Here is a 24,257-nt window from a genome sequence, read left to right as displayed (position 1 = left end):
CATCCCTGCAGACTGTCCCTGGGAGAGAGTGATATGGGATGGGAGAGCTGGAGCCCCCCCAGTCCCAGGGCTGCAGGCACAGCTTTTTGGTGGTTTTGGGATGCCTGTGCATTAAGGTCTGGGGGTGCTTCGCTTGTGCACAGCCGTGCTTCAGCAAGCGTTGGTGTGGCCTCCTGTGCCACCCACTGTGCCTGAGGCTTCTCCCTCCGACCTGGGGGCAGGTTTGGAGGAAAACGTGAACCTGTGTCACACCTGGGCGCGCAGTGCTGGTGTGTCTTTGATTGCATAGGTGCGTTTGTAAGAGTATCTCATGTTGCTTCATGTGTCAGCGAGGCCTGTTGTAGACACCTACATGGCGGAGGATGCTGTGCCCATGCTTTCCCCGGGAACAGCACGTCCAGGACGTTTCCCTTTGGCAAGAGGTGCAGAAGGATGCGGGGCTGCCAGAGCACGGCTGCTTCCCGATGGCGTCAGCTGGGATTTGAGTGAGTGCATGGAGGTCTGCGCTCATGGCTGGGAGCCTGGCTTCTGAGACACGAACTGCGGCATGTTCCCAGCGCACGCCGGGTTAATGGAGAGCCACAGGCGCTGTGTGCCACGCCGTGCCGTGCCACGCCGTGCCGTGCCATGCCATGCCGTGCTTTGACATGCCTTGCTGTGCCATGCCATCGAGGCATGTGACCCCAAGCACATGGAGGAGGGAGCCAGGCTTCGGCAGGGGATGGACAGGAGCCGGGCGGGCTGCGGTGCCTTTCCACCCCGCAGCAGCCCGGGGCGAGCCGCAGGGATGCGCAGGCCGGCTCGCTGCGGTGCGCCCGCTCCGGGAAGGTGGGTCGCAGCCCCCCGGGGCAGCCCCACGTGCGGGACCTGCCGCGGGCAGACTGTGTCCGAGTCCCCCCGTCCCCGGAGCCGGGCTCGCCCTGTGCCACGGAGGCAGCCCCGGGGCTGGGGGGGAGCCGCCGGGGGGCCCCCGCCGCAGGTGGGAAGCACCGCCCGGGGCGGCCCCGGTCCCGCCCCGCCGCCCGCCCCGGCCCCCCCGCCGCGGGGGGAGGAGGACCGGAGGGAGGAGCGGGGAGGGCGGCCCGGCGTGGGGGGGGGAGCCCGGCCCCGCCCGCGCCCGCCGCGCCGCACCTGAGCGAGCAGCGGCGGCTCCGCGCCGGCCCCGGCCCCTCCGCCGCCCGCCCATGGCTCGGCCGCTGCCGCTGCTGCTGTGCCTGGCCGCGCTGGGCGCCGGCTGCCGGGCGGGGTCCCCCCCCGGCGGCACGGCCGGGCCCCCCCCCCCAGCCGCTGCAGGACGAGGCGGACAACCAGGAGAACATCCTCTCTCAGGTACCGGCCGGACGGTGCTGGGGGTGGGCTGCGGGGACCCTTATGGCCCGGGGGGACGGCCCGGGGGGGGGGGGGCAGCTCCCAGCCTCCGTCCTGCAGCCTGCGGGGGGGAGGATCGGGGCAGGGGGAGCCCCCCGGGTGGAGCCTCTTTGTGTGCAGAGGGTCTTCCCCCGCCGGCGGGACGCGGTGGGGCCGCGCTGTGCGCTGCCCCCAGCCCTCGGAGGCGGCTGGCGGGGGTCAGTGGGGGCTGTCTGTGTGCCTGGGCTTCCCGAAGCGCTGCCTGCAAAGCTCCGTGAAGGAAATTCCTGGCATTGTACGGGGCTAATCAGAAATGCTGCTTTGCCACCAGTTAAGCTGCCTAACGGGTGGCTGTGGGTCGCCCAGCCGGCGCACACTCGTGCTCTTCGACCGTGTAAACCCACCTTGCTCAGCGCAGCAGGTGACTTACTGGGGTCTGGTGGACACGGAGTGGTAAAATCCAGCAGGGAGGGTTTGTGTGTTAAACCCTCCTGTTTGCAAACCAGAGCGGCTTGGTCCGATTTGCACGAAGTGGAATAAAAAAATACCCTGTTGGAAGAAGGCAGGTTTTATTCCCCGTGTAGGCAGGGATGGGAAAGCTCTGTGCTCTCTAGAAAACCTCCCGGTCAGTGAATTTTTGGGAAGAGCTGGCCAGTTTCCTCGAGGCTCAGGGTGTCCAAAGTGTCCTTGTTTGGCTCTGGAGGCACAGAGTGTCCTTGTCCCTTGCTGGGCGGGTGGCAGAGGAGACCCTTGCTCACTGCCGGTGCCCTGTGCTCAGTTGTTAGGTGACTACGACAAGGTGAAGGCGGTGTCCGAAGGCTCCGACTGTCGGTGCAAATGCCTGGTCAGACCCCTGGGCCGCGGTGCCTGCCAAAGGATTAACGAGGGCACTTACAAAGCGGAGGATTTTTACACGGTGGAAACCATCACGTCAGGACCCAGCTGCAAGTGTGCGTGCGTGGCCCCCCCCTCAGCGCTCAACCCTTGCGAGGGGGACTTCAGGCTGAAGAAGCTGCGGGAGGCAGAGAGCAGCGACCTGAAGGTAGGAGAGCAGCTTGAATACAGGGCTCTCTGGGGAGGGGGGGATCTTCTGAAGCCTCTTCTTTCAGAGGTTTTGTCTAAAACCCTTTTTTCCTAAACTTTTTTGTCTCTAAACCATCTCTTAGTTACTTTTATATCTGCGTGTTTGATGTAAAAATCAAGCTCAGCTTAAGGGATTGATTTCAGCAGCTGCAGTCGATGATTCATTTGATTCATCCCGTGCTTCTTGGGGTCCCCGGTGGCTGCCTCTGCTGGAAGCCCAGGAGGGACTAGGCTGCTCCCTGCCCTTTGTCCAGTCGAAGTGTCCCTAGGGGACGGCTCTGCTCCGCTCACCAGCTGCCAGGTCTTTTTCCTGTCGCAGAGAGGGGCTCCCAAGGACCCACGCAAAAAGCTGCTCTGGCTTGCAAGGGCCGAGAGCCACTGATGCGTCAGCGTGAGGGTGTGTTACACAGCTGGCTGATGGCAGGATGGGGTTTGTTGTTTTACAGTGATGAAGCTTCTATACCGTTCAGTATGTTATCTCTTTAGTAACATGTACCTCTTTTCCAAATGTGACAGTGTTTGTTCTAAGTACTTGTGACTTTTACGGGATGCTGACTTTGCTGGTCTACCCGCTGGCAGCAGACCCTGCTGCATTTTCCAGTGTGTTACCTGTACGGGGCAGCAGAAACCCTCCCTGAAGGGCCACTGGCTTGGTCCAGCCCTGGGGAGTGCCCGGAGTAGAAGGCTGAGTGCTGGTAGCACTCGTGTGCAAGGTGATGGGACATACCCCTAGGCCGTGCTGCTAGCCCTGGCTCAGGCGGGAAGGCAGGCAGCATGCGAGGTGGGGTGTGTGGGGCAGCCTGCCGCTGGGGCCACCACGATGGGTTTCTTCTAATTAATTTGGAGCTCAAGGATGTGTTTCATCTTGTCCGACTGCAGACAGTTAGAAGCTTCTTGTCCAAGCTCCCCTGCAGCTAGGGAAGATAAACAGGCACAGGCAGGCAATCCATCATTTCAGGGAAGGAGGAGTCGCAGCCTGGAGTTGTTTGGTGGTCCCTCATCTGCAGGAGAAGCCAGGATGTCCTGCTTAGCCTTAGATGAGGAGCGGTGGGCCCTCAGTGGCTAGGGGAGCGGACAGCCTCCGAAGTGACCGAGCCAGCCCTGTAGTCCCTTGCCGGGCGGCAGGCAGAGCTGCTCCACCAGCAGCTCACACCTCTCTCCCTGTGCTCTCCAGAGCCGGGCAGCCTCCAGGAGGAGCCGAGCAGCGTGGCGAGCTGGGCCCTTGGCTCCGGCTGCCTCTTCCCACCGGGGAGCTGCTCACAGCCAGCTGTGGTGTGAAAGCTTGTCCTCTAGGAACTGGCCCAGGCTCCTTCGCTCGTTTTGCAGGGATCTGCGGCCAAACGATTTCACAAGGTTTATCCAAATATACACATGTGGGGTTTTTCTTTGCTGCAAGTCAAACCCAAGGAGCTGTGAAAACAGGCTGGCTCTCTCGCCGAGCACAGAGCCCCTCCTGGGGTCGAGCATGCTGGGAACGGCCACTTCTTGTAGGAGAAGCTGGGAAGCAGGAGAGGATGCAGCTCCAGTTCCTACGTGACTCATGAGGAGCAGCTCCCGTGCTCATGGCAGAGGGGGAGCTGGAGCTGGGAAGGATGAGCCAGGCCGCCTCACCTCATTGCTCCTAACGGCCCCAGGGGCTTTGCTGCCCGTGCTGGTCTGATCAGCATCGTTCTTGCCCGCTCCAGCAGTGGGAAGCACATGGAGTTGTGCTTTACGTCTGTTGTGTTCTACTGGGCTTTCTTATGCTCCAAGACAAAAACTCTGGGGACCCATGTGTGGGAGAGCCGTGGGAAGTTCCCCCAAGTGGGAGCCCTTCCTTATGGTGGGTGGGCTGGGGGGATGCATCCCCGAGGGAACAGCGAGGAAGGGAGTAGAGAATCCCAGGCAACAGGAACGTACCCTTGGGACACCCTGACTCAGTCAAATGGCTGTGCTGGGCATCCCAGCTGAAGGGTCAGTCCCATCTGTGCCTTTAGTAAGGTCCCATGGGAATTCATGGACCGTTAGAGCAGTGAGAGCCGAAGTCTGCGCTGGGTGAAGGGAAGGAACCATCGAGCTGATGTGTTCAGGGAGGGTCACCTTAGTGTTGGTGGGGGGTAGTGAAATCTAAGATCTGTTTTTTGTGAAATCGCAACGTGCTGCTCCTCTGCTTTGTAGGCACAGGGTGCGTTTTGGGGGTCTTGGGTGCAGAGTCTGGGCAAGGAGCCTGTGCTCAGGAAGATTTGGAAGGTGGTTAATAAAGTCTGCAGCCTTTGTGCGCTGATGGAAGTTATCCAGCCTGGAGGGAAAGCGTATGTCTCCAGTGGCTGTCTGGCAGGTTGCGCGCATTGTATCGGTCGTCTCCGTCCAGTTCTCAGTGGAAAGTGGATGCACAGCCATAAAACAGTCCTTGTCTCTTACATGCTGCCATTTTATCTGGCCCAAAAAATCTTTCCTTTGCTGTCAGCTCCACAGGGAGACTGCAGAGGCTGGGCTGGAAACTCAGAGTGCTGCCAGCAGTGCTGCCTGTACTTCTCCCATGTTTATGGAGCTCTGTCAACCAGTTTGTAGCTGCTGGGAGAAAATGTCACCTTGTAGTGATTCCCATGCATTGAAAATACTTCTCAGCCATCAGGGCTTTAAGTTCTGCAGCACCACGCTGGACACGTGGGACTGGGGGAAGCAGGAGTGTGTGGGAGCTGAGGCAGGGAATGGTACCGGAGTCCTTCTCACCATCCTGTGCCTCCCTCAGCACTGTCCTCTGTGGAGTGAGCACTGAGAACCCTGTGAAATGCAGACCAAGGGTATTGCTGTCTGGATCCCCGGGATCGGTGAGCAGGGGCTGATGCAGGACAGGACACAGGGATGTGACCCTTCCCGCTGCGGGAAGGGGGTGAGTTAAATACAGGGTGTCTCTGAAATGGGTGGCCGAAAAGAAAGCAGCACCCCTCTGACAAAGCTGTTCACCAGGGAAGCAAACTGTTATTACCAGGCTGGCACTGTGTTTCAGTTGCTTCACTCTTGTGTTTGTGAATATTTTAAAATTTTTTAACAAGTTTCTTCTTGTTCCAGGGGGAAAAAAGCACGGGACGGCACAAACTGAGTCTGATCTCAAACTCACTTTTATTTGAGATGCTGTTCTTTTGTTGCCTCTTTTGCTGCTAGTCATGTCACTGATGGAGTTGCTAAGCCTTTGGGCTTGTGAGAGAGCCTGCCTTGAGCTGGCAAGGACAGTGCTGCTCCTTGCTGTGCTTACAAATCCCCAGCACCCAAAACGTGCTCCTGAAGCCCTGCAGAGGTGGTGTGTGTTGCTGTGCATGCTGTGCACTGACCGCAGCAGCAATGCCGCAGGGCTGCCTGAAGAAAAACTTGCTTTTTAGTAAACTTCTTGCACTCAGACGGGTGCCTTTCCCTTGACTTTTTGGCTGTAGAAACCATGCAGGGTGTTTTGCAGCAAGTGTCTCTGTCTGATGGTGCGCTCCCTTTGCCTTGCAGCTGTCTTCCATCGTTGAGATGCTGGAAAGTGCCTTTTATGGCTTAGACCTTCTGAAGCTGCACTCGGTCACAACCAAGCTGGTGGGTCGGGTGGAGAAGCTGGAGGAGGTAAGATGAGTCCTGCTTTCCTTCGAGGTTATTGCCTTAGGTGGGACTGGCCTCAAATAGAGTCCTTCGTGCCTTTGGTGCATTCAGAGCCTCGTTCCTTTTGGAGGAAATGTTAATTAACTGTTTGGCTGAAACTAAACTAGACTAGACTGTCCAGACTAGACCCTCCATGGTTCCTGGTGGGCAGTGCCCAGTGCCTCCCCTGTCAGCCTCCCCGACCCTCTCCAGTTCCCCCCATCCCTCCTGGCCCAAACTGGGTGTGGGGTCCCAGCTGTGGTCTCGCCAGGACCAGCACCTCCCCGGGGGCAGAAGAGCCTGCTGCTCAGTTTTTCCTTGTCTCTGTTTTCTGCCTGTGCCGGTTGCTCTGAACCGGCTGCTTTTGCGCTGTGTGATGTGGGGGCAGGAGGCTCAGGGCTGGTGCTGGGGCATGCTCCCCAGCGCTGCTGGTAGCTAAGGAGGTCACATTCCTTAAGGACCAAGATGGTCTGCATTAAAAAAGAGCTGAACCCTCAACACTCCTAAAAAGATATATAACGTACCTTCAATTTTTTTTTTTTTCTTAGTGCAGACTTCCAGTGAAATAATTTTCACTTCCATACAGTTTAATATTTCTTTGGCTAGCCCAGCGTAGGGTTTGCAGTCTGTTAAGCTGTGCTCAGCTATGTAGGAACAGGTTGCCAGATTAAATACTGGAGTTTTCTCCCGTGGTCCGTATCTGGGACAGTAATTCTACATTCTTGTCGGAGCGGAGCAGTCCTGTTCGTCTGCAGCCAGGAGCTGAGAGGCGATGATTTATAAAGCCAAAATTCCACTTGCAAAGTGTTTCGGGAAGGCACAGCGTGCTCCATCCCGGGGTCAGGAAGGAGACAGCCGAGAGGAGCATGCCTGCCTGGGGGCTCTGGGTTTCCAAGCACGATGGTTGACCCACAAGGGGGAAAAAGGGGGTTTGAGGTCTAAAAATAACAAAGCCCCAATGTTTTTGTTTGAATCCCACCCTCTTCCTCTGTGGTTTAGTGTATTCTCCAGTTTTCGTTGGGTTTGCCGCTGAGTCTTTGCTGATTAGGGGTGAGGAGCAGGGGAAGTGGAACCATGCCGCCAGCCCCATGCCGCGCGTCCCCACTGTGGAGCTTCACTGCTGCGGCACTGGTGGCCACAGGTCTGGTGGCAGAGCGAGCCCTGTCCCCCAGCATGGCAAGCTGGGCTCGCCTGGAGCAGGGGATGCTGCACTGAACGCAAAGGGCCCCATCAGGGTTAGCACCCACAGTCGGCTGGGTTAGGGATGATGGTGGGGAGGAGCCTTTTTTTTGGGGTATCGTTTATGGATCTGTGGCCCATGAATTGGTCTCGCCCTGAAACTAGCTGAGTGAAAACGGTGCTGTTAGACATTGTCACCTTTAAACTGGTCAGACCAGACTGATGCAGCATGTCAGCCCAGTGAGTTCCTCAAAGACCTTGCTGGTGGCTGAGTCAGAGGCTAAGGTAAGGGTTAGAAGTTTGGGTGTTGACAAATGGCGTAAGGCATTACTTCACGTGAGGGTATCGCTTCTTCGGTACCAAAGCGGCCCTGTCTCCTAGCTGGTTCCTGCACAGGGGTCTCAGCACGAGCAGTGCTGGTGGCACTTGTGTGTCTGGGTGTGTTGGGGTGACCTTGCTGTGTGGCTGTGCTGCTCGCAGCCCGTCGCAGAGAGGCAGGCAGGCAGAAAGCTCGGTCTGGCTGAAGTAGGGTGACTAGGGATGGAGCAGTGAAGGCATAGGATGGGGGAATTCACAGGTTTGGGTCTTTAATTTCCCAGAAGCGGGGCTGCTGGATTGTGTAACAAGCAGCTGAAGCTGCCTGCGGGCACTCAGCAGGATGGAGAAGGGCAGGAGGGGTCCGGGTTCGATGGAGATTCCCCAGTGCCGCTGGGGCAGGGCAAAGCTGATGGAGACAGCAGGTGTGAAACACTGGGTTAGCACGTAAATTCCTGTTGAGAGGAGGAGGAGGAGGATTGCACCCGGCATCGGCCGTGGGATCTGATACAATGGGCAGCTGAGATGCTGAAGAAGAGCCTGGCATGGCTTCTATAAGCATCAGCCTCCCAGGCGGGTGCGCGTTTAGCAGCTGCTCCCCAGTGAAGCAGCTGAGCAGCCTTGAGCAGCGTCACAGGCCAGGCTTTGGTGGTGCCCCCCCACTCAAGGGGGAGCAGATTTTATCCCGAAGCAGGCCATAAAACAACCGTTACACAGAATAAACGATAAGGACACAAGGCTGTCGGAATCTGTTCTCCTCCCAAAAGGAGGCTGGTGTCGAAGCTGCTTCTGCGCTGCTCCTAGAAGAGCATCATGAGATTCCCTGTTCCTTTTCCTTCTACAGCAAAACGCTTGCTGCAGGGTCCCTGTGTGATTGGGCTCAGCCTCAAAACTTGCATGACAAATCTGTGGCTCTCAGTTCCTGAGTAAAGGCTGGGAACTCAGATGCCCGTGGAGGGGGTTGGGGGTTAACTGAGCTCAGGATGGTATTTTTGTAGAGATGAGAACGTATTGCGACTTGTTTCCAGTATAATGAGGTATTTTACACCAACGGTGTTGGTAAAGGGAAGGAACCCCCAAATACTTGGTCCGCAGGGCTAGTGCCTTGGCTAGCGAGGCAGCTCCTCTGCTTTGTCTTTAGCTTGCAGCTGTTGCATCAGCTGCGATTCTGAGGTCGCAGGTGGAGGTCACAGTGCTTTTTAGCAGAAATTAATGGCAGGGCAGATTGAAAATGAAGGATTGGGGGAACTGGCCCCGGTCTCTGTGCAGAATTGCTTTGATGGATGTGCCATCTATTCAAAACTGTCACCATTTAAGATGTAAAAGACCAAGGAGTGATAAGCAGAGACCGCAACAACCCCTTGGATACAAGGTGCGCCTGTGGTTGGGGGACTGAGAAGGGCGAAGGGGATTGCCTGCCCTGGGCTGCCTGATGAGCTGCAGCCAGCCCCAGCTCCCTCCTGGTCCCAGTACAGCTCTCTGAGGGTCACTGGCTTTCTTCCTCTCCCCAAATACTTCCTCTCTTCTGTGGGAGTGGAGAGCAGTGGGGAGGAGCAGTGCTAAGCATGGGTGGCCAGGCGGCAGGGCAGGACCGGGGGAACAGAAACCAGAAAAGTGGGATGCCCACCCCAAGGACTTGTCTCAGGGGTCAGGCAGGCAGCAGCCAGCCAGGACGGGACCCTGCTAGGAAAGTGGGTTTAATAAATGGGAGATAAACTGGCTGCCATAGGGAAAGGAGGTGAAGCTGGGACTCTAGATGTTTTAGCTTGTCTTTTCCTCTTCCTTCCGTAAGCCAGCGAGCATGGCTGAAGATGGATGTTGAAGAACCTCAAGGCCACTCTCCTGCTCCATGGGGCCCTGTGGCAGAGCAGATCTGGGATGTGCACACCAGTGATGGGGTTTCTGGATCCCACTGGGGTCAGGGGCACCTTCTTAGCATCTGAAGTGCCCAGCTCTATGGAGAAGCCCAGCTGTGAGCCCAGGGTGGGAGCACAGAGCTTGCTGGCTCCTGGGCTGTGGTTTGGGGACTGTGGAGCATCCCCTGTGGGTAAAACATCCCTTTACACGCGGTGAAGTCTCCTCTCTCCCTTTTCTAGGGCATATCCAGGAACTTCATGCAGGAAGGCCACCGGGCAGGAGCCAACGTGGACGAGCATCTGCAGGATCCCCACCACAGGGACAGGGAGAACTGCTCCAGCCTCATCACCAACAGCCTTGCTGACATCGAGAGCTCGCTGCAGCGGGATGCCGAGGCTGCCTACACGCACACAGAGGTGCGACCCCCAAGCGCGTTGCATGTCTCGAGGTCACTGCTGCCGCGCAAAGCAGCCCAGAGGGTGTCTCCTGGATGTGGCCCCTGGCAGGCCACCAGCCCCAGGTTATTCTCTTCTTGGCACAGCTGACCCCATTTCTGTGCCTCTGGCTCCAGCCTGCTTCTTTCGGCAGAGCCCAGCTGCGCCGGGCGGTGGGAGGGAGCAGGAGCAGGAGCAGGCTGCGCTCCTGGCCTCCCCCCTTCCCACGGGGCTGTTGGTTTTCGAGGTCAGCAGCGGCTGCGCTGCTCGGGAAGCGTGATGTCATTGCGGGGCCGGCTGGGAAGCACTGGGAAACGTGGAGCCTTTGATTAGCAGGGCTTGGGGGCTCGGTGGAGGGACAGCCTGTCGCCCACCTTCCTGGGCAATTACCCCTCCCAAGGCAGCCCCTGTGCCTGGCAGGCTCCGGGCAGAGCCTTGGGCATCCCACTGGCTCCAACACCCAGCCCCAGATTGCAGGGGGTCCCAGTGCAGGGACATCCCCTGCCTGAGGCAGTGGTTTCTCTGCAGCCCCAGAGAGAGGTGTTTTGGGAAAACGCCTGCCCAGAGGGTCCTGACCCCCTGGCTGCTTCGGTGGTGCAATCTAGCCTGGCATCGTGCTGCTCTGAGCCATGCTGGGTGGCTCCTGGAGCGTCCTGCCTTCACCCCAGGGTCCCCTCTGCAGGGCAAAAGGAGGTGTCTGGGGAGGGGGGAAGAAGTGCCACATCGTTTCCAGCTCCAAACAGGGGTGCTCAGCTCCTGGGAGCGAGGACAGCCTGCACGTGCGACCCCCCAGCACTGAGAGCGGGGGTTGTGGGCCCTACGCTGGGGTGGGCTCCCCGAGCCCTGGTGGGGACAGGGGTGGGCTCCCACGCAGGCACTGGGGGTCAGCATGTGGGGGAATGGCATGTGGCGGGGGGGTGCCTGGCCCCTCTCCCTCTGCTCCCCATAACCTGAGCTGAGGCTCCACTGCCCACTGGAGAGGAGCCAGCCCTGGCCAGGCAGGAGAGCGAAGCGCCGGGCTTTTATTACCCCGAGTGACCTCATTTCCCAATGTTCCCCTTCACTCGCTGTTAATTGCAGCAGGGTTGTGAAGGAACCCTGGGTCCATCTTCTCAGCCAAATGGGCACCGTGTCAACCCTGGGGCTGTCTTTCCGATTTCCTTTAATGAGATGAAATCCTTCAGGCATGAGGTGGCTGCCTCAGCATGGAGCTCCTGGTCCCTGCCCCGCAGGGGGTTTTCCAGTTCTGCTGGGACGGTGCCTTCGGCCTCTCTGCTCTGCTGGAGCTGGGTCACGTCGCACGCTCCTGCAGATGGGCTGCTGGCACTGGTCCCCGCTGCGCGAGGGGGTGTGCGTCGGGTGCGTGGGCGAGTGGTGGTGGTGTGGGTGGACCCCTGCATGCTGCCCCCGTGTCCCGCAGCCTTACGGAGCACAGGGTCCCGGGTTTGCAGGGAGGCATTGGGGTCATGCAGAGGCAATGCTGGCCAGCCACCCCTGCTGTCTCCTGGAGGGTTTCCTGCAGCAGCAGGGACAGAAGGTGACCCTGAGAAAGGAGGGAGGACCGAGCATCCTACCTGCGCTTGGCTAGCCAGCCTGACCTGCCCCATCCCCCAAAACGCTGCTGTTCTGACCCGTCCCATAACAACCTCCTGTATCTCTTCCAGGGAAAATATGAAGAAAAATTCCTGAAAGATGAAACCATCTCCCAGCAGATCAACTCTGTTGAGTCCCTTGCAGAGCTGCACCTCTCTCCGGAGGACGACAAACCCAAGCAGCTCTTGCAGAGGAAACTGCACGTGAGGAGCCGGCCTCCTTCCAAGCCCACCATCATCCGAGGGGTCACCTACTACAAAGCCCAGTCCACGGAGTCAGAGAATGACATCGAGGAGCAACGTGAGTCAGGTTTGCAGCTGCGTCCCACAGCAAAACCAGCGTCTGCCCTCAAGTCCTTTCTCATCCCCTGGGAACATCTGGGCAAAGCGCGTGGGGTCACGGCAGCAGGGAGGGCTCGGAGGCAGGAGGAGGTGGGATGGCTGGTACCTCACCACTGTGCAGCCTTTGTGCCCTGCGGGGGGGAGCAGGGCAGCATCGTTATTTGGTGGCAGATCCCTGCTAGCTAAGGAAACGGCTCACTGCTTTGGTTTAAAACACCCAGCACCTTTCCAAAAAGTTGATGTGTGTTAGTCCTGCAGATCCACCTGTCTGATGGCACCCAGGGAGGTTTGTGCAGTGGTCCAGGTGGTGGGAGGCAGCTCTGAGCTCCTGCTGGCTGCTGCTCGTGGCTCTGGCCATGGCAAGAGCCCTGGGGCTCAGCCCCCCAGCACCGTCGGTGCCTGGCAGCACGGGCCAGCAGGGCAAGTGCCCTTTCTCTGCAAAGCCAGCTCAGCGGTGAGGTGGGCCAGCACAGCCACGCGTGGGCTCCTGAGGTATGAAGGAGCAAAGGGTGGCCGGGGGGCCCAGGTGGTCCCTGTGCCCTGGTTTCCAGCCTGGGTTGGGTGGATGGGAGCCGGCTGGGCGCCATGGCTGTGTCCCCATCCTGCCCCGTCTCTGGGAGCTGACAGGACGGAATCGCTCTCTGTCACCTCCTGCTCTGCCCAGCCTGCAGCGGTGGATGTGGCTGTGATGGGGTCTCGCTGACCTCCTAACGTGGGCATCGTCAGCCCCCGCAGGTCATGCGGCCCTTCTCTGGCTGGAATTTAAGCGGCGGATTTAGTCCAGGACAGGCTGGAGGAGCAGGCGGAGGAGCCAGAGCGGTGGGGCAAGTGCAGAGGGGCTGTGGGGGAGTTGCTCCTGCTCGCTGTGGGGCTGACACCCGTGCCTGTGTTTGGCAGCGGATGAGCTGTTCAGTGGGGACAACACCGTGGACCTGCTGATCGAGGACCAGCTCCTGAGGCCCAGCAGCAGGGCAGGTGAGGGCGTGAGGAAGCCCTCCCCGGTGGGATGGCCACCCACCCCCGGCAGCGACCCCACCACCCCGCCAGCCGCCGACACTGCTGCAACGGCCACAGTGCCCCTGTCCCCTGCCACGTCCCTGGGGCCCACGCCAGACCCCACTGCTGTCAGCAGGTTGACCCCCACCCCGGAGACCACAACTGCCTCGGTGGGGCTGGCAGAGGAGGCGACCCCGCAGCTACTGGCAACCTTGGCCAGCACAGTGGTGGCCACAGCCACAGTGAGCCTGTCTGCAGCCACCACCGCTGTCCCCACCACCGCTGTCCCCACCACCGCTGTCCCCACCACCGCTGTCCCCACCACCGCTGTCCCCACCACCGCTGTCCCCAGCCCTGCCATTCCCACCACTGCTGGGACCCCGAGGGACGTGGGGACAAGCCCTGCCCCAGAGAGCAGCTCAGGAGCCTGGGGACAGGCGAGCACCCCTGCGATGCCAGTGAGCCCCAGCATCCCCGCCACCCCGAAGCAGGCCCTGGAAGAGGAGGACATCAGGAACATCATCGGTGAGTGCCTGCAGGTCCTGCACTGATCCAGCTGTGTGCGTGGGGGCTGGCTCCTGCCCACAGCCTGTCCTGCTAGGCGCAGCACACCTGGCTTTGCTCATGGGTGGGAGGTGTCCTGGAGATCGAGGCTGGACAGCACTTTACTGGGGCACCAGGTTTACTTGCTTGTTAACTCTGGAACCTCCTGTAGTCTCCTCCAGTTTGAGGGGCTGGGCAGGGCGGAACGAGGCCTCCCTGGGGATGGACCCGAGACAGGCGGCAGCCTCCACTGGGGCAGGGACACTGCTGAGGACGTGGGGAGCTCTTTGCAGGGTCTGGCGGGCACTGCTGGGCTTCTTGAGGCTGCGGCAGTGGGGGTACCTGCTGGGTGGGTAAGGGGCTGGGCGGGGGGTGATGTCCCCCAGCAGGAGCAGGGAGAGCATGGCTACATGCCTCGAGCCTCACGAGCCTTTCTCTGTCCACGCAGGTCGCTGCAAGGACACCCTGTCCACCATCTCGGGGCCCACCACCCAGAACACCTATGGGCGCAATGAGGGGGCCTGGATGAAGGACCCCCTGGCCCGGGAGGAGCGGATCTATGTCACCAACTACTACTATGGGAACACGCTGGTGGAGTTTAGGAACCTTGACAACTTCAAGCAAGGTAGGCTTGCACCATCCACTGATCTGCTGGTCCAAGTAGTGTCCCTGTTCCCTGGGATGCTGCACCGTGCGGGGATGCCCTGCCTTCCCTCCTGGGGGCCAGTGCCCAGCGTGTGGGGTTTGGAGCATGGGGCTGGTCAGGCTCCTGCGGTGGCTCTGGACTTTCTTGTCACCGTGCCAGGCTGGGGCTGGTGGCTGGGGAGAGAGTGCAGGCAGTGCGGAGGGCGGAGCGTGCTGGTGGCAGGGCCACCAACCCCAAAGCAAAGGGAGGGTCTTGCCAGCAAGGTGTCTCTGCCCCGCAGGTCGCTGGAGCAACTCCTACAAGCTCCCGTACAGCTGGATTGGGACAGGGCACGTTGTCTACAACGGCTCCTTCTACTACAACCGGGCCTTCACGCGCAACATCATCAAATATGACCTGAAGCAGCGGTATGTGGCCGCCTGGGCCATGCTGCACGACGTGGCCTACGAGGAGTCCACCCCATGGCGGTGGCGAGGCCACTCGGATGTGGACTTTGCCGTGGATGAGAATGGCCTGTGGGTCATCTATCCGGCCATCAGCTATGAGGGCTTCAACCAGGAGGTGATTGTGCTGAGCAAGCTGAATGCAGCCGACCTCAGCACACAGAAGGAGACCACGTGGCGGACAGGGCTGCGGAAGAACTTCTACGGGAACTGCTTTGTCATCTGTGGGGTCCTGTACGCGGTTGACAGCTACAACAAGAGGAACGCCAACATCTCCTACGCCTTTGACACACACACCAACACACAGATCATCCCCCGGCTGCTCTTTGAGAACGAGTACGCCTACACCACGCAGATAGACTATAATCCCAAGGACCGCCTGCTCTACGCCTGGGACAATGGGCACCAAGTCACCTACCATGTCATCTTTGCCTACTGAGACCCGACCCCCCACAGTGGGGCACTGCGAGTCAGGGGCCACCAGCACCTTTTATTATTATTTTTATTGTTATTATTGTTATTTTGTACAAATCAAAGAGTAAATGATGGGTTTTGTTTCAATCTGGTTTTTTTTTTTTTTTTTTATGGTGGATTGTAGATCAATCCCCCGGCCAGAGCCACCCTCTCTGTGTTTGCTGTAATTTTGCTTCTGGATTCTTCCCTTCCTGCAGGGAGGAGGTCCTCCTTCAGGAGCTCAGACCCAGCTCTCCTGCCCTGGGAGGAGGAGGAGGTGGCCCAGACATGGTCCTCCTGATGAGGGTGGGGTTTTTTTGGTTTGTTTTTTTTTAGCTAAAGATGATCAGCAAGAGACCCAGAACTAGTGCAAAGCTGGCCTTTCTGCTGCAGGCACTGGGTCCCAGCGGGACGCCCGTGCCTGTCTGTCCTGGTGGAGGATGTGTGTGTCCCGTGGGAAAGTCCCATCTCTCGGGACCACCTTGCCAGCAGGCCCTTTGGAGATCCTGCTGTACGATGGGGCTGTGAGCTCAGCTCTGACAGCCCCTGGTGCTGGCACTTATGCCGAGGACTGTCCCCTCCGGCCAGGGCTCTGCCCTTTGCAATGCTCTGGGGGGGCCGGGTGCACTCTGAGCCCTGACTCACGTCTGGAGCGAGCTGGCGGTGGGAGGGGGACACTGTAAATACGTGTAGATGGCTTTTATTTGTTCATTTTGTAACCCAAAATAGTCCCCTTTTGGCATTTGCTGGGCGAAGGCTCTGCTCGGCCAGGCGCTGGGCTGGGGGGCTGGGGGGACCCCTCGGGGCAAGGGGAGCCCTTGCTCCCCATCCCACTGCCACTCCGTCTCCCACGTGCCCTCTTGCTGCCGTGCTCGCCCTGGTCCTGGCTGCTGGCCATCGGGAGCCCCTCATGGAGACCCAGCCCCCGCCCCTCTGCCCGGCAGCACCTTGTATTTACCTGCTGTCAGTAATAAAACATCAAGTACCTTTGCAGCTGTTCGGGACTTTCTTTGGGTCTGGCTCACCCTCTGGGCGCCCAGAAGGAATACACAGGGGCTTTGGGGTGGGTTTCGGTTGGGGGAGTGCTGCTTGACACACCAAGGGGCGGTGCTGGAGGGGGCCTCGGGGTGGCTGGAGGCTGCTGGGCCCTGGCCCTGGGGCAGGGTGGCGTGGCTGGGGCCAGCCCTGCGAAGGGCTTGGCTCTCTCGTGCCTGCAGTCACCCTCGGGCTGCGCTGAGACCCCTCACCGCCTCCTCTTCCCTGGGCTCTGGGTGAGATGCCCCCTCCCCAGGAGCGGAGTTTGGGTGCACACACCTTGGGCAGTGCCAGCACCGTGCTGAGCAGAGCCGCGCTGCGGCCCAAGAGACAGTGGGAGACAGCGCTGCCCTTCTAGTCATTTGCTTAAGTAAGCCAGTATTAACAAGCAAAATAATAATAAATAAAAGAACCGTTTTATTGCCTTCAGTGCTAGGGACACAAACAGAGCTACACGGGACGAGAGGTGCTCTCCACCCCTGGAGCCCACGGGTGCTGACTGAGGATGCAGTGCCGCAGTTGCCCCCAAGCCCCTGGCCCCCCACAGTAGCCCCTTGCACCGTGCCAGGCTGTGCGCCCACCACCCCAGCTCCCCTGCGGCAAACACCCTCCCGGAGCAGCCTCTGCCCAGGGCTGTGGTGGAGCTGCGCGCCTCCGGCTGGGGCACCGCTGGGGTTTTGGGTTTTGCCTATTGTGTGAGCTGGCCCACGGTCAGGTGGGGCCGAGGGCCAGGAAAAGGAACTGGTGCAAGGAGCGCAGCCAAACCCCTCGCCGAGCCCGGCTGCTTCCCAGCAGCGCGAGCGCCGAGGGGACGGGGGCCTGTGCAGCTCACGCTGACTACGTGGCAAAGGGCAAAGCTTTTCCATAGTGTTGCAAGGCACATACTTCACAGGGGTGTATTACTCCTCGCTCTCCTCCTCACCTCCGCTGAGCTGTTTGTCTTGCTGGAGGAGCAACCTTTATTTCCTAACAGTGCCACACACAAATAATAATAATTATCAACAGTAATAAAAAATCCACATCGGTCAGTGGTTCAGACAATGAAGGAAAGGCAGCTGGCTGTCAAACTGAAGCCCGTCATCTGTGCTAAATGCAAAGGGGGGAAAAAAAAGTAACATGCTGAAGTCATTACAAAAGGCCGATGCTCTGCTGGCGCCTCATCCCAGCTGAGCACCGCAGTGCACCGTGCACCGGACCCCTCAGCCCAGCTCTGGCCCAGGGCTTGGCTGACAAAATTGGGACCATTAAACAGAGCTCTGCAGTAGGCTCTGTAACAGCAGCAGGCGACTGCAGCAAGAGCCATGTCTAGTAGTTCAGTGCTTGGGGACAAATGGCATGCTCCCCTGCTGCGTGACGGGCAGCTGTCAGTGCTGGCAGGGCAGAGGAGGGGTGGCGTGGGGGTGTGTGTGCGTGTCTCTGGGGCTGGGTTTCAGGAAGAAGGTGCTGTAGCTGCGTCCCGCTGAAATGAAGCAGCTCTTCTGCCCCAGCAGGGCCAGCACTGCTCTGTAGGCTGTTAGCAGCAAAAAGCATCAAATATTACACCCTTCCCCTGCCCCCCGAAAACAACAAAGCACCAAATCCCAAACAAAACGGGAAGGGTGGGGGGGACACCAACGAAAAATCCAAACGAAAGTACAATCTTTAGAAACACTGCAGTACATCACCACCCTTGGGCAAAGCCCCAGCTGCCTGCCAGCTCACCACGCTGCTGCGCGGGCTGGGGACGGCAGCAACCGGGCACAGGAGGGCTCCGGCAGGTGAGGGAGGGATGTGTACCCCGCCCCGCTGGCAGCGCAGGCTGCTCCGCTTGTAGTGTTCTGACTGTAAGCGCAGCTCCCCACCACCCCACCGGCTGCTGGGGCTGGGCTGCCCCACAGCACTGCTGCAGCCCTGGGAAGCAGCCCGGGGCGTCCCGGCGAGGGAGGCTGCTCGGGCAGGGATCTGGGCGGGCATGCGGGGCTGCCGAGGAGCGGGGCTGCCTGGCCAGGCTCGGCACAGCCACTCTGGCAGAGAAGGGATGCCCCTGCTCCTGCTCCTGGGGCACAGGGCCGGGGCTGGGGTGCAGGCCTGCGGCTGTCCCCACACCCACAGCTGGGAGCTGGACACCGCTTCCTCCTGCTGCCCCGAGCGCCCTGCGGGGAGGGAAGCCTCATCCCGAGCACGGGCCCTTCAGCGGTGTCTCTGGGCCAGGGCCCCAGTGCTCAGCGCCCCACCTCCAGAGGTGGTTTAACAGGGACAAAACAAAAGAACCAGCAAACCCAACAATTTTACACAGTGCATAAGTATCAAGGATGGCCCACGTGCCCCCCGACGCCAGCCCTGGGCACCTGCAGCTGATGCAGAGCCCAAGACTGCAGCAGCATGCCTCACCCGCACCTCTGTCACCAGGCACTGCACGCTGCGTGGCTCTGTTCCTGGCAAGGGGCCAGCTGAGCTGTATAATCCATGGGCAGGATGCGGCCACCGGATAGGGTCAGGCGCAGGAATGGGCTAAGTGGGCCTGCCCTTGCTGTGCCGAAGGGCCAGGAGCCCCAGGGACCTGCTAGCAGAGAGGCTTAGCCCGGCAGCAGGACCTGCTGCACGCCGGGTGCACAGGCCATGCCGCTATGCCGCAGGAGCTACTGCAGGGATTTGACAATGGCTCTCAGGGCATGGGGCGTCTCTGGGACGGAGGGAGACGAGCTGTAGAAGGTGTCGGTGTGGTTTCTGCGCTGCTCTCGGAGGTACGGAGGCACAGAAGAACTTTTGATGTGGAGGATCCTGGTGTCCATCACTTCACAGTCGATCTGCATCATCACCTCATAGTCCTGCCCATTGATAACATTCTCTGCAAAAGTAAGGACAAAAAAAAAAAAAAAAAAAAAGTTTGAGTTAGTCCTGTAGTCTAGTGACCCAACAGAACCAAGAAGAGAGCTTTCTGGACCTTCTTCTGTCTGGTAGAGGACGGCAGCCCCCTTTCTTTTTGCAGCTCAACACATGGAGCTCCATCTCAGGCAGTGCAGCCCCAAACTCAAAGGGCCCAGGCCACGCTTAGCATGTGCAGTCACACGTAGAAATTCCTGTCCTTTTTTTTCTGCCCTTCTTCATCTGCACATAATTACCAACGGAGTTGGCGTTGTGTAACTTTTAATACTGAACTGTTGTTCTTGAGCCACTAAAGTATAGGGGTGATTGAAGATAGGGCTTACTTAAGCAAGCTGAACGTTTCGCTTTCTTTTTATTGGTTTAAGAATACGTATGTATTCTTAAAAAAAGGTATGTAACCCCCTTGACACTGAGGATCTAGAGGAATCTCTTCACCAGCTTATTAATAAAAAAAAAGTTAAAATGCAATTTCTGGAAAGAATTAACTGTCCCTAATTACCATCCTATTGTACTTGCATGACATTGTGGTGGCACTGGCCAAGGCCATTATTACCCCAAGACCTCCAGACACAGGGAGACCCAGGCTAGTGCATGGGACCCTAGCACAGGGGCATGCCGGGCTGCATCACCCCAGCGCGGCCCCAGGCTGGGCACATCTGCTGCTGCAGAAGCTGCTGGGCTTACAGGCAGGGGCTGTGCACATGGCTAGCATCTGCTGCCTGGATTTAAAGGTGGGAGACTATTCCCTGCATAGACAGTATGTCCAGGAATGTGAGAGCTGAGATTGGATTTCCAGGCACGACCAATCCTCGCCTTTCAGAGTCAGAAGACTGCCATCGGCAGGGTTTTCTTTCTGTGCTAAGGAGGATGGAAGATCACCTAATGGAAAGCGTATGGATTGGAGGAATGCAATATACATTACTGATTTTTACTGTTTTCCTGGATTAAATCTGACTCTGGATGACAGCTGACAACCGGGGCTGGACCTGCTTGTACCCCACGCCACCTGTAGAAGCCATTAGATCAAGTATGTCTGGTGTAGTAATGAAAAGCAGGAGCAAACCCTTGCTAAGGGGGCTGAGAGCCTGCAAGGGAAATCAAAGCTCCCACCTGCAGAAATGAAATGGAAAAAGCTCCGTATGTGCCACCGAGCGACCGAGGCCAGGAGCAGCTGTGCATGTCTGCGCTGCTGACCCCAACACCCTGACAAGCACCTCATCCCTTCCAGGCACAGTGCTGCTGCTAAAGCCCTACCATGGCTCGGGGTGCCGTATGCCCAGCTGGGACCCTTTTAGAGGCTGTTCCTCCAGGTCACCCTTTCCCTCATCCTTTGGATGTGCTCTTGGTTCCCACCCGACAGGCTCAGGAGAAGATGGTGGAGGGGGCTGGGCTGGTTGGTGGTGCTGCTCAGGACAGGAGGTTGCATGGGGCAGCAGAGGGGCAGCTGTGAGGGGCAAAGAGCCTGGAGGCAGCAAATGGGAGCAGACTGGCTCCCTGCGACACAGCAAGCTGAAAACACCGCTCCTCAGCTCTCACATTGCATACGACAGCTTGATAGGACCCTGGCTATGTGAGAAAACGTGCTCCAAAGCCACAAGTGGGTGAGGTGGGATGGGACAGCGGCCAGGGCCAGGAAAACCTCTCGGTAAAGCAGTAAGGCTTTCCCACATCTGCCCGCAGCAGCCAGCGCGGCGGGGTATCATTAGGGTCCCTGGCATTACACAACACGGAGGAGAGCAGCAATCCCAGGGAGCAGCCCGTGCGAGGGAGGGAGCTGTGCTGTGTGGGTGGCGGCGCCCAGCATGGGAAACACCGGCCCATCTCGGCCGGCTGGGATCCCACTTCTCCCCGCGCTGACACAGGCTCCCCCTGCGACTAAGTGAACCACGATGCAGTAAGCCACAGCTCTGCTACCCGCTGCAAGAGGTGCTGTGTCTTCCGAGGCCACCACAGCTGAGATGATAGCTGGGAGGGATCATGCTCACAACGAACCTCTGGCCAGCAGGCACGGAGGGGGCTCACACACCCAACTCGGACATCCACAGAGTGCCTGAATCCTGCCCGGTGTCTGTACGCTCAGGTTTAAAGACAGGTATCTGATTCTTTCCCCTTTCGGGTTGAAGGTGTTGTCTATGAAGAACTGCTGCAGGGAGCTTCTGCAGAGGGTCTCACCTCACAGGGATGAGGACAGTAGCAGGAATGGCTCAGTTCCCACTACAGACGTTTCTAGCAGCCTTTCCCATTACCATTAGCACCGAAGTGACCTAAAAGAGGAGGTGGGATTTCCCACAAAGACAGCAGTTACTGCTTGGTGATGCTGCTGGGCACCTGGACCAGCTGCATCGCAAGGCGCAGTCTGAACGCCGTGCCGGCCCTGGGACAGCTGGCCACCACGGGACAGCCCTGCCCGGCCCACCCTGGCCCAGAAGGTGGAGGGGCTGATGCTCTGCCTAAGCCCACGTGATGCTCTCAGCAAAACAACAGGCAAACGTGACCTGAATGCAGCCGGCACGATCCGCTGTTTGGAAAGACTAGCTCACTGTCAAAGGGGCAGGCATTGCAAAAATGATTCCACATGGCTCCATCCTGAGCTTGATGCCATTAAACTGTTTCATGACCTGGATGAGGAACAGAGAGCATACTTATAGGATTTCTGGAAGATGCAAAACTGGAGAGATTTCAACCACCTTGGAGTATTGGATTAGACTGCAGTTTCGATAAAACAGAGAAGCTGTCCAAAATCTTCAGGATGCATTTCAACCAAGGCGAGAGCGAAGTACAATGCTCAGGAGAATTGGAAAACACGAGTACAAAATGGGGCTGGGCAGAAGCACTGCAGAAAAAGCCTGAGGACTGCAGAGGATCACTGTGGATAAGCCAACAGCAAGGCAGGACTAGAAATGACCAACTCGAGTTCAAGAGAAACAGGTTTATCTTTGACCAAGTTTCTAATGACAAGGAAACACAAGCCCTGTGTGAAGCTACCTCAGGAGACCACAGCATCTCCGTGACTGGCAGTTTTGAAGCACAGGCTGGGTGACCGCCTGTCGGACAAGACCCAGGGTACTTGACCCTCGCTCTGCAGAGGCACTCGCAGCCACTCGTGGTCCCTCTGGCCCTGCCTTTCTGTGAGCTGCAGGTGCCTGTTCATGACTGCAGCGCCTTAGGGTAGACTGCGACCCCTCACTAAAGAGCTGAGGTCCACAAGGCAGCCAACACATGTCAACGGAGCTCCTCTTTGCTCATGACAGACAAGGCAGTGCAACTTGGGCAAAGGCCTTTCAGTGAGACTCGAGCTGATGTTTGCCACAGGGTAGGGGCACACACCTGCAGCGCCCATGGCTCAGACGGCAGTGAGAACTGTGCCCTGTTGCCTTGAGGCCCAGCTTAAACCCAGTGGCCATGTTCAGCTGCGCTATTCCTAATCCCTTGTCAGCAAGTGGGCACTATCTGGATGGAGTAGAGCTGTGGGTTCTCCATGGGACCCTCAGTCTGACCTCATCCACAGAATAGGCCAACAATTTTGCCTGGTGATTCCTGCATCAGATCTTTTAAAAATAGCCCAGTCCAGCTTTCTTCCCTTCCCCTCCCATGAGGTCACCCAGCAGCACCAACATCTGGAGACACCAGCGGAGCACAGAGAGGCCCTGGCGAGTGCTGAGCTCACCAGTTGCACGTGGCCGATCTCTGGAGGGGTCAGTGTAGGTAACCAGAGCTTTCTCTCAGCGCTCAGGTCAGCAAGTACTGCCCTGCCTGAGGCACAGCAGGCAGGGGTGTCTGTGCAGGCAGGGTGACAGCCCCAAGGTGCTGCTCCACCGCTGGCTGGAAGGTCGGCACTGCTAACGTGCCTTACACTGTGCCGCCTAATCGCCCAGGGCAACACTGACACTGAATTATTTCTAAATTTTATTGTCTTGAATTACCTATGACTGGTATTTTTGGGGATTACCTAAGTGAAAACACAGGAGCGGATCTCCTGTAGAGGTGTCTGGATTTATAAATAGATTTACTGCTCCTCTTTGAAGTTCAGAACATACGGCCTCTCACATGGTACAGCCTCGGGCTTAAGAAGCTATCCTTCCCAGGCCAAAAGGCTGTGTTGCAGTTAATTATTTTTTAACAGGTTTAAAAGCCGTGCTTCAGATGATAGACTATTTCAAATTAACAGCAAAGGTAACCGTGCCAAGTGTTGCTGTTCCCTGACTGCACCTTCCCAACGAGGCTCACTGGCTCGCACAGGCAGCACCGAATTCCCAGCACGAGCTTGGTCTAGGGAACAGAAATCTAATTCCCCAGTGCTGCTCTCTAGGGTTTAAGGCAGCTCCTCTTAAAAACAAACATGTTGCAAGATCCAACTGATGAAAGCTGAAGTCTGCAGTCCAAACCAAAAACATTTAGCAAATAAGGCTGAGGGTAATAACTACTGTTACAAATTACCGAAGATGATGGAAGATTGTCTTCATACTGGAAGCACTAGATTTTCAAAATGGGCTTATTAGAAAGACCGTAAAATCAAAATCCTTCTTCTCCCCTTAACGGTACTGACACATATTAATCAGCTGAATGTTCAGAAGTCCATCTTCTTGGTATTAGGCACCTACTTCTACAAGAGATGCTCTCTTAGAGAAAAGCAGAAGGCAGGTGGAGAGCTTTGACAGGCATGCAATGAAAATCTTAGTGTCTGTTCTGGAGTAAGTCAGAACAGACGGTGATGTCAGTTGTCTCTCTAGAGTTAAACTCTACACATGTCAGTGGGCTGTTTGGCCCTACGGATGCAGCCATAGAACAGGGACACGTTATTCTGGTAATTTACCCTTTCCCACCTATATGCACCTTCTTCCCTAAAAAGCTTTGCTGCAGGAAAATGCTTGTCTTGAGAACTGCACGGTTTGAGGAGAGGCTGAAACAGAACTCCTCTGAAACGCTGCCTGACCCTGCTGGAGAGTTCCAAGGCTGTAACCAAACACCATGGAAGAGCTCCTTGGCTTTCTGAAGGTGTGCTCATGCCTTAGGTACATGGATAAAGCCTTGTTCTACCAGATCAACTATGAATTTTACCTTATTCTGGGCAGCCCCACAGTGGGCTACCTAAAAATCATTCTGACAGACCACTACAACAATTCAGGGCCTGGACCACCGAGTTGACATCACCGATTCTCAGACTCTTCTCCAAGGCCCCAGCTGCCTTTGCAGCAGATAGCCCACACACCTACTGGCTGCTTCCTTAGTCAGTGACTTCTAAAAGTGGTCAGAACCTGCCCAGCTCTACTCCCACTGTGCTCACTGAGTACACAGCTAAGCTAGTGTCAACCACATGGATGTTAAACATGTCCTTAGCTCTTCCAGTAAGACAAGGAAGGGAAATCGCTTGCCCCGTCTTTAATTTAACTACCTGTCTTTGTCGGTAAGGCTAGAGGATCATCCCCTCCTTGTGGATAATAATGTAGAGTGATTTTGCTATCCATGGGACTAGTTTAGTTGATGTCGAAGTAGGTGCCAGGGAATTATCTCTGCGTAAGGTGATACAAAA

General features: G+C 57.7%; 2 protein-coding genes across 3 annotated transcripts in view; one reads left to right on the top strand and one right to left on the bottom strand.

Annotated features, from left to right (window-relative positions):
• The first annotated feature begins 1,096 nt into the window (after positions 1 to 1,096).
• On the top strand, positions 1,097 to 15,811 carry OLFML2B (olfactomedin like 2B). Its single transcript, XM_056355564.1, is given in 9 exon segments — positions 1,097 to 1,279; positions 1,281 to 1,329; positions 2,126 to 2,389; positions 5,905 to 6,012; positions 9,618 to 9,794; positions 11,477 to 11,705; positions 12,644 to 13,267; positions 13,734 to 13,910; positions 14,212 to 15,811. Coding segments are annotated over 9 exon segments (2,325 nt in total). The 5' UTR covers positions 1,097 to 1,184; the 3' UTR covers positions 14,814 to 15,811.
• A 445-nt stretch (positions 15,812 to 16,256) lies between these two features.
• ATF6 (activating transcription factor 6) overlaps positions 16,257 to 24,257 on the bottom strand; it is an 81,641-nt gene continuing 73,640 nt past the window's right edge. For both annotated transcript variants that reach the window (XM_056355566.1, XM_056355565.1), the window contains exon 16: positions 16,257 to 18,689. In XM_056355566.1, coding sequence (XP_056211541.1) covers positions 18,481 to 18,689 — 209 coding nt within the window. In that variant the 3' untranslated portion in view covers positions 16,257 to 18,480. The remainder of the gene's footprint in view (positions 18,690 to 24,257) is intronic.

Source organism: Falco biarmicus, chromosome 11 (genome assembly GCF_023638135.1).
Source record: "Falco biarmicus isolate bFalBia1 chromosome 11, bFalBia1.pri, whole genome shotgun sequence".
Classification (NCBI taxonomy): domain Eukaryota; kingdom Metazoa; phylum Chordata; class Aves; order Falconiformes; family Falconidae; genus Falco; species Falco biarmicus.
Note: the sequence above shows the minus strand (reverse complement) of the source record. Positions and strands in the feature narration are given on the sequence as shown.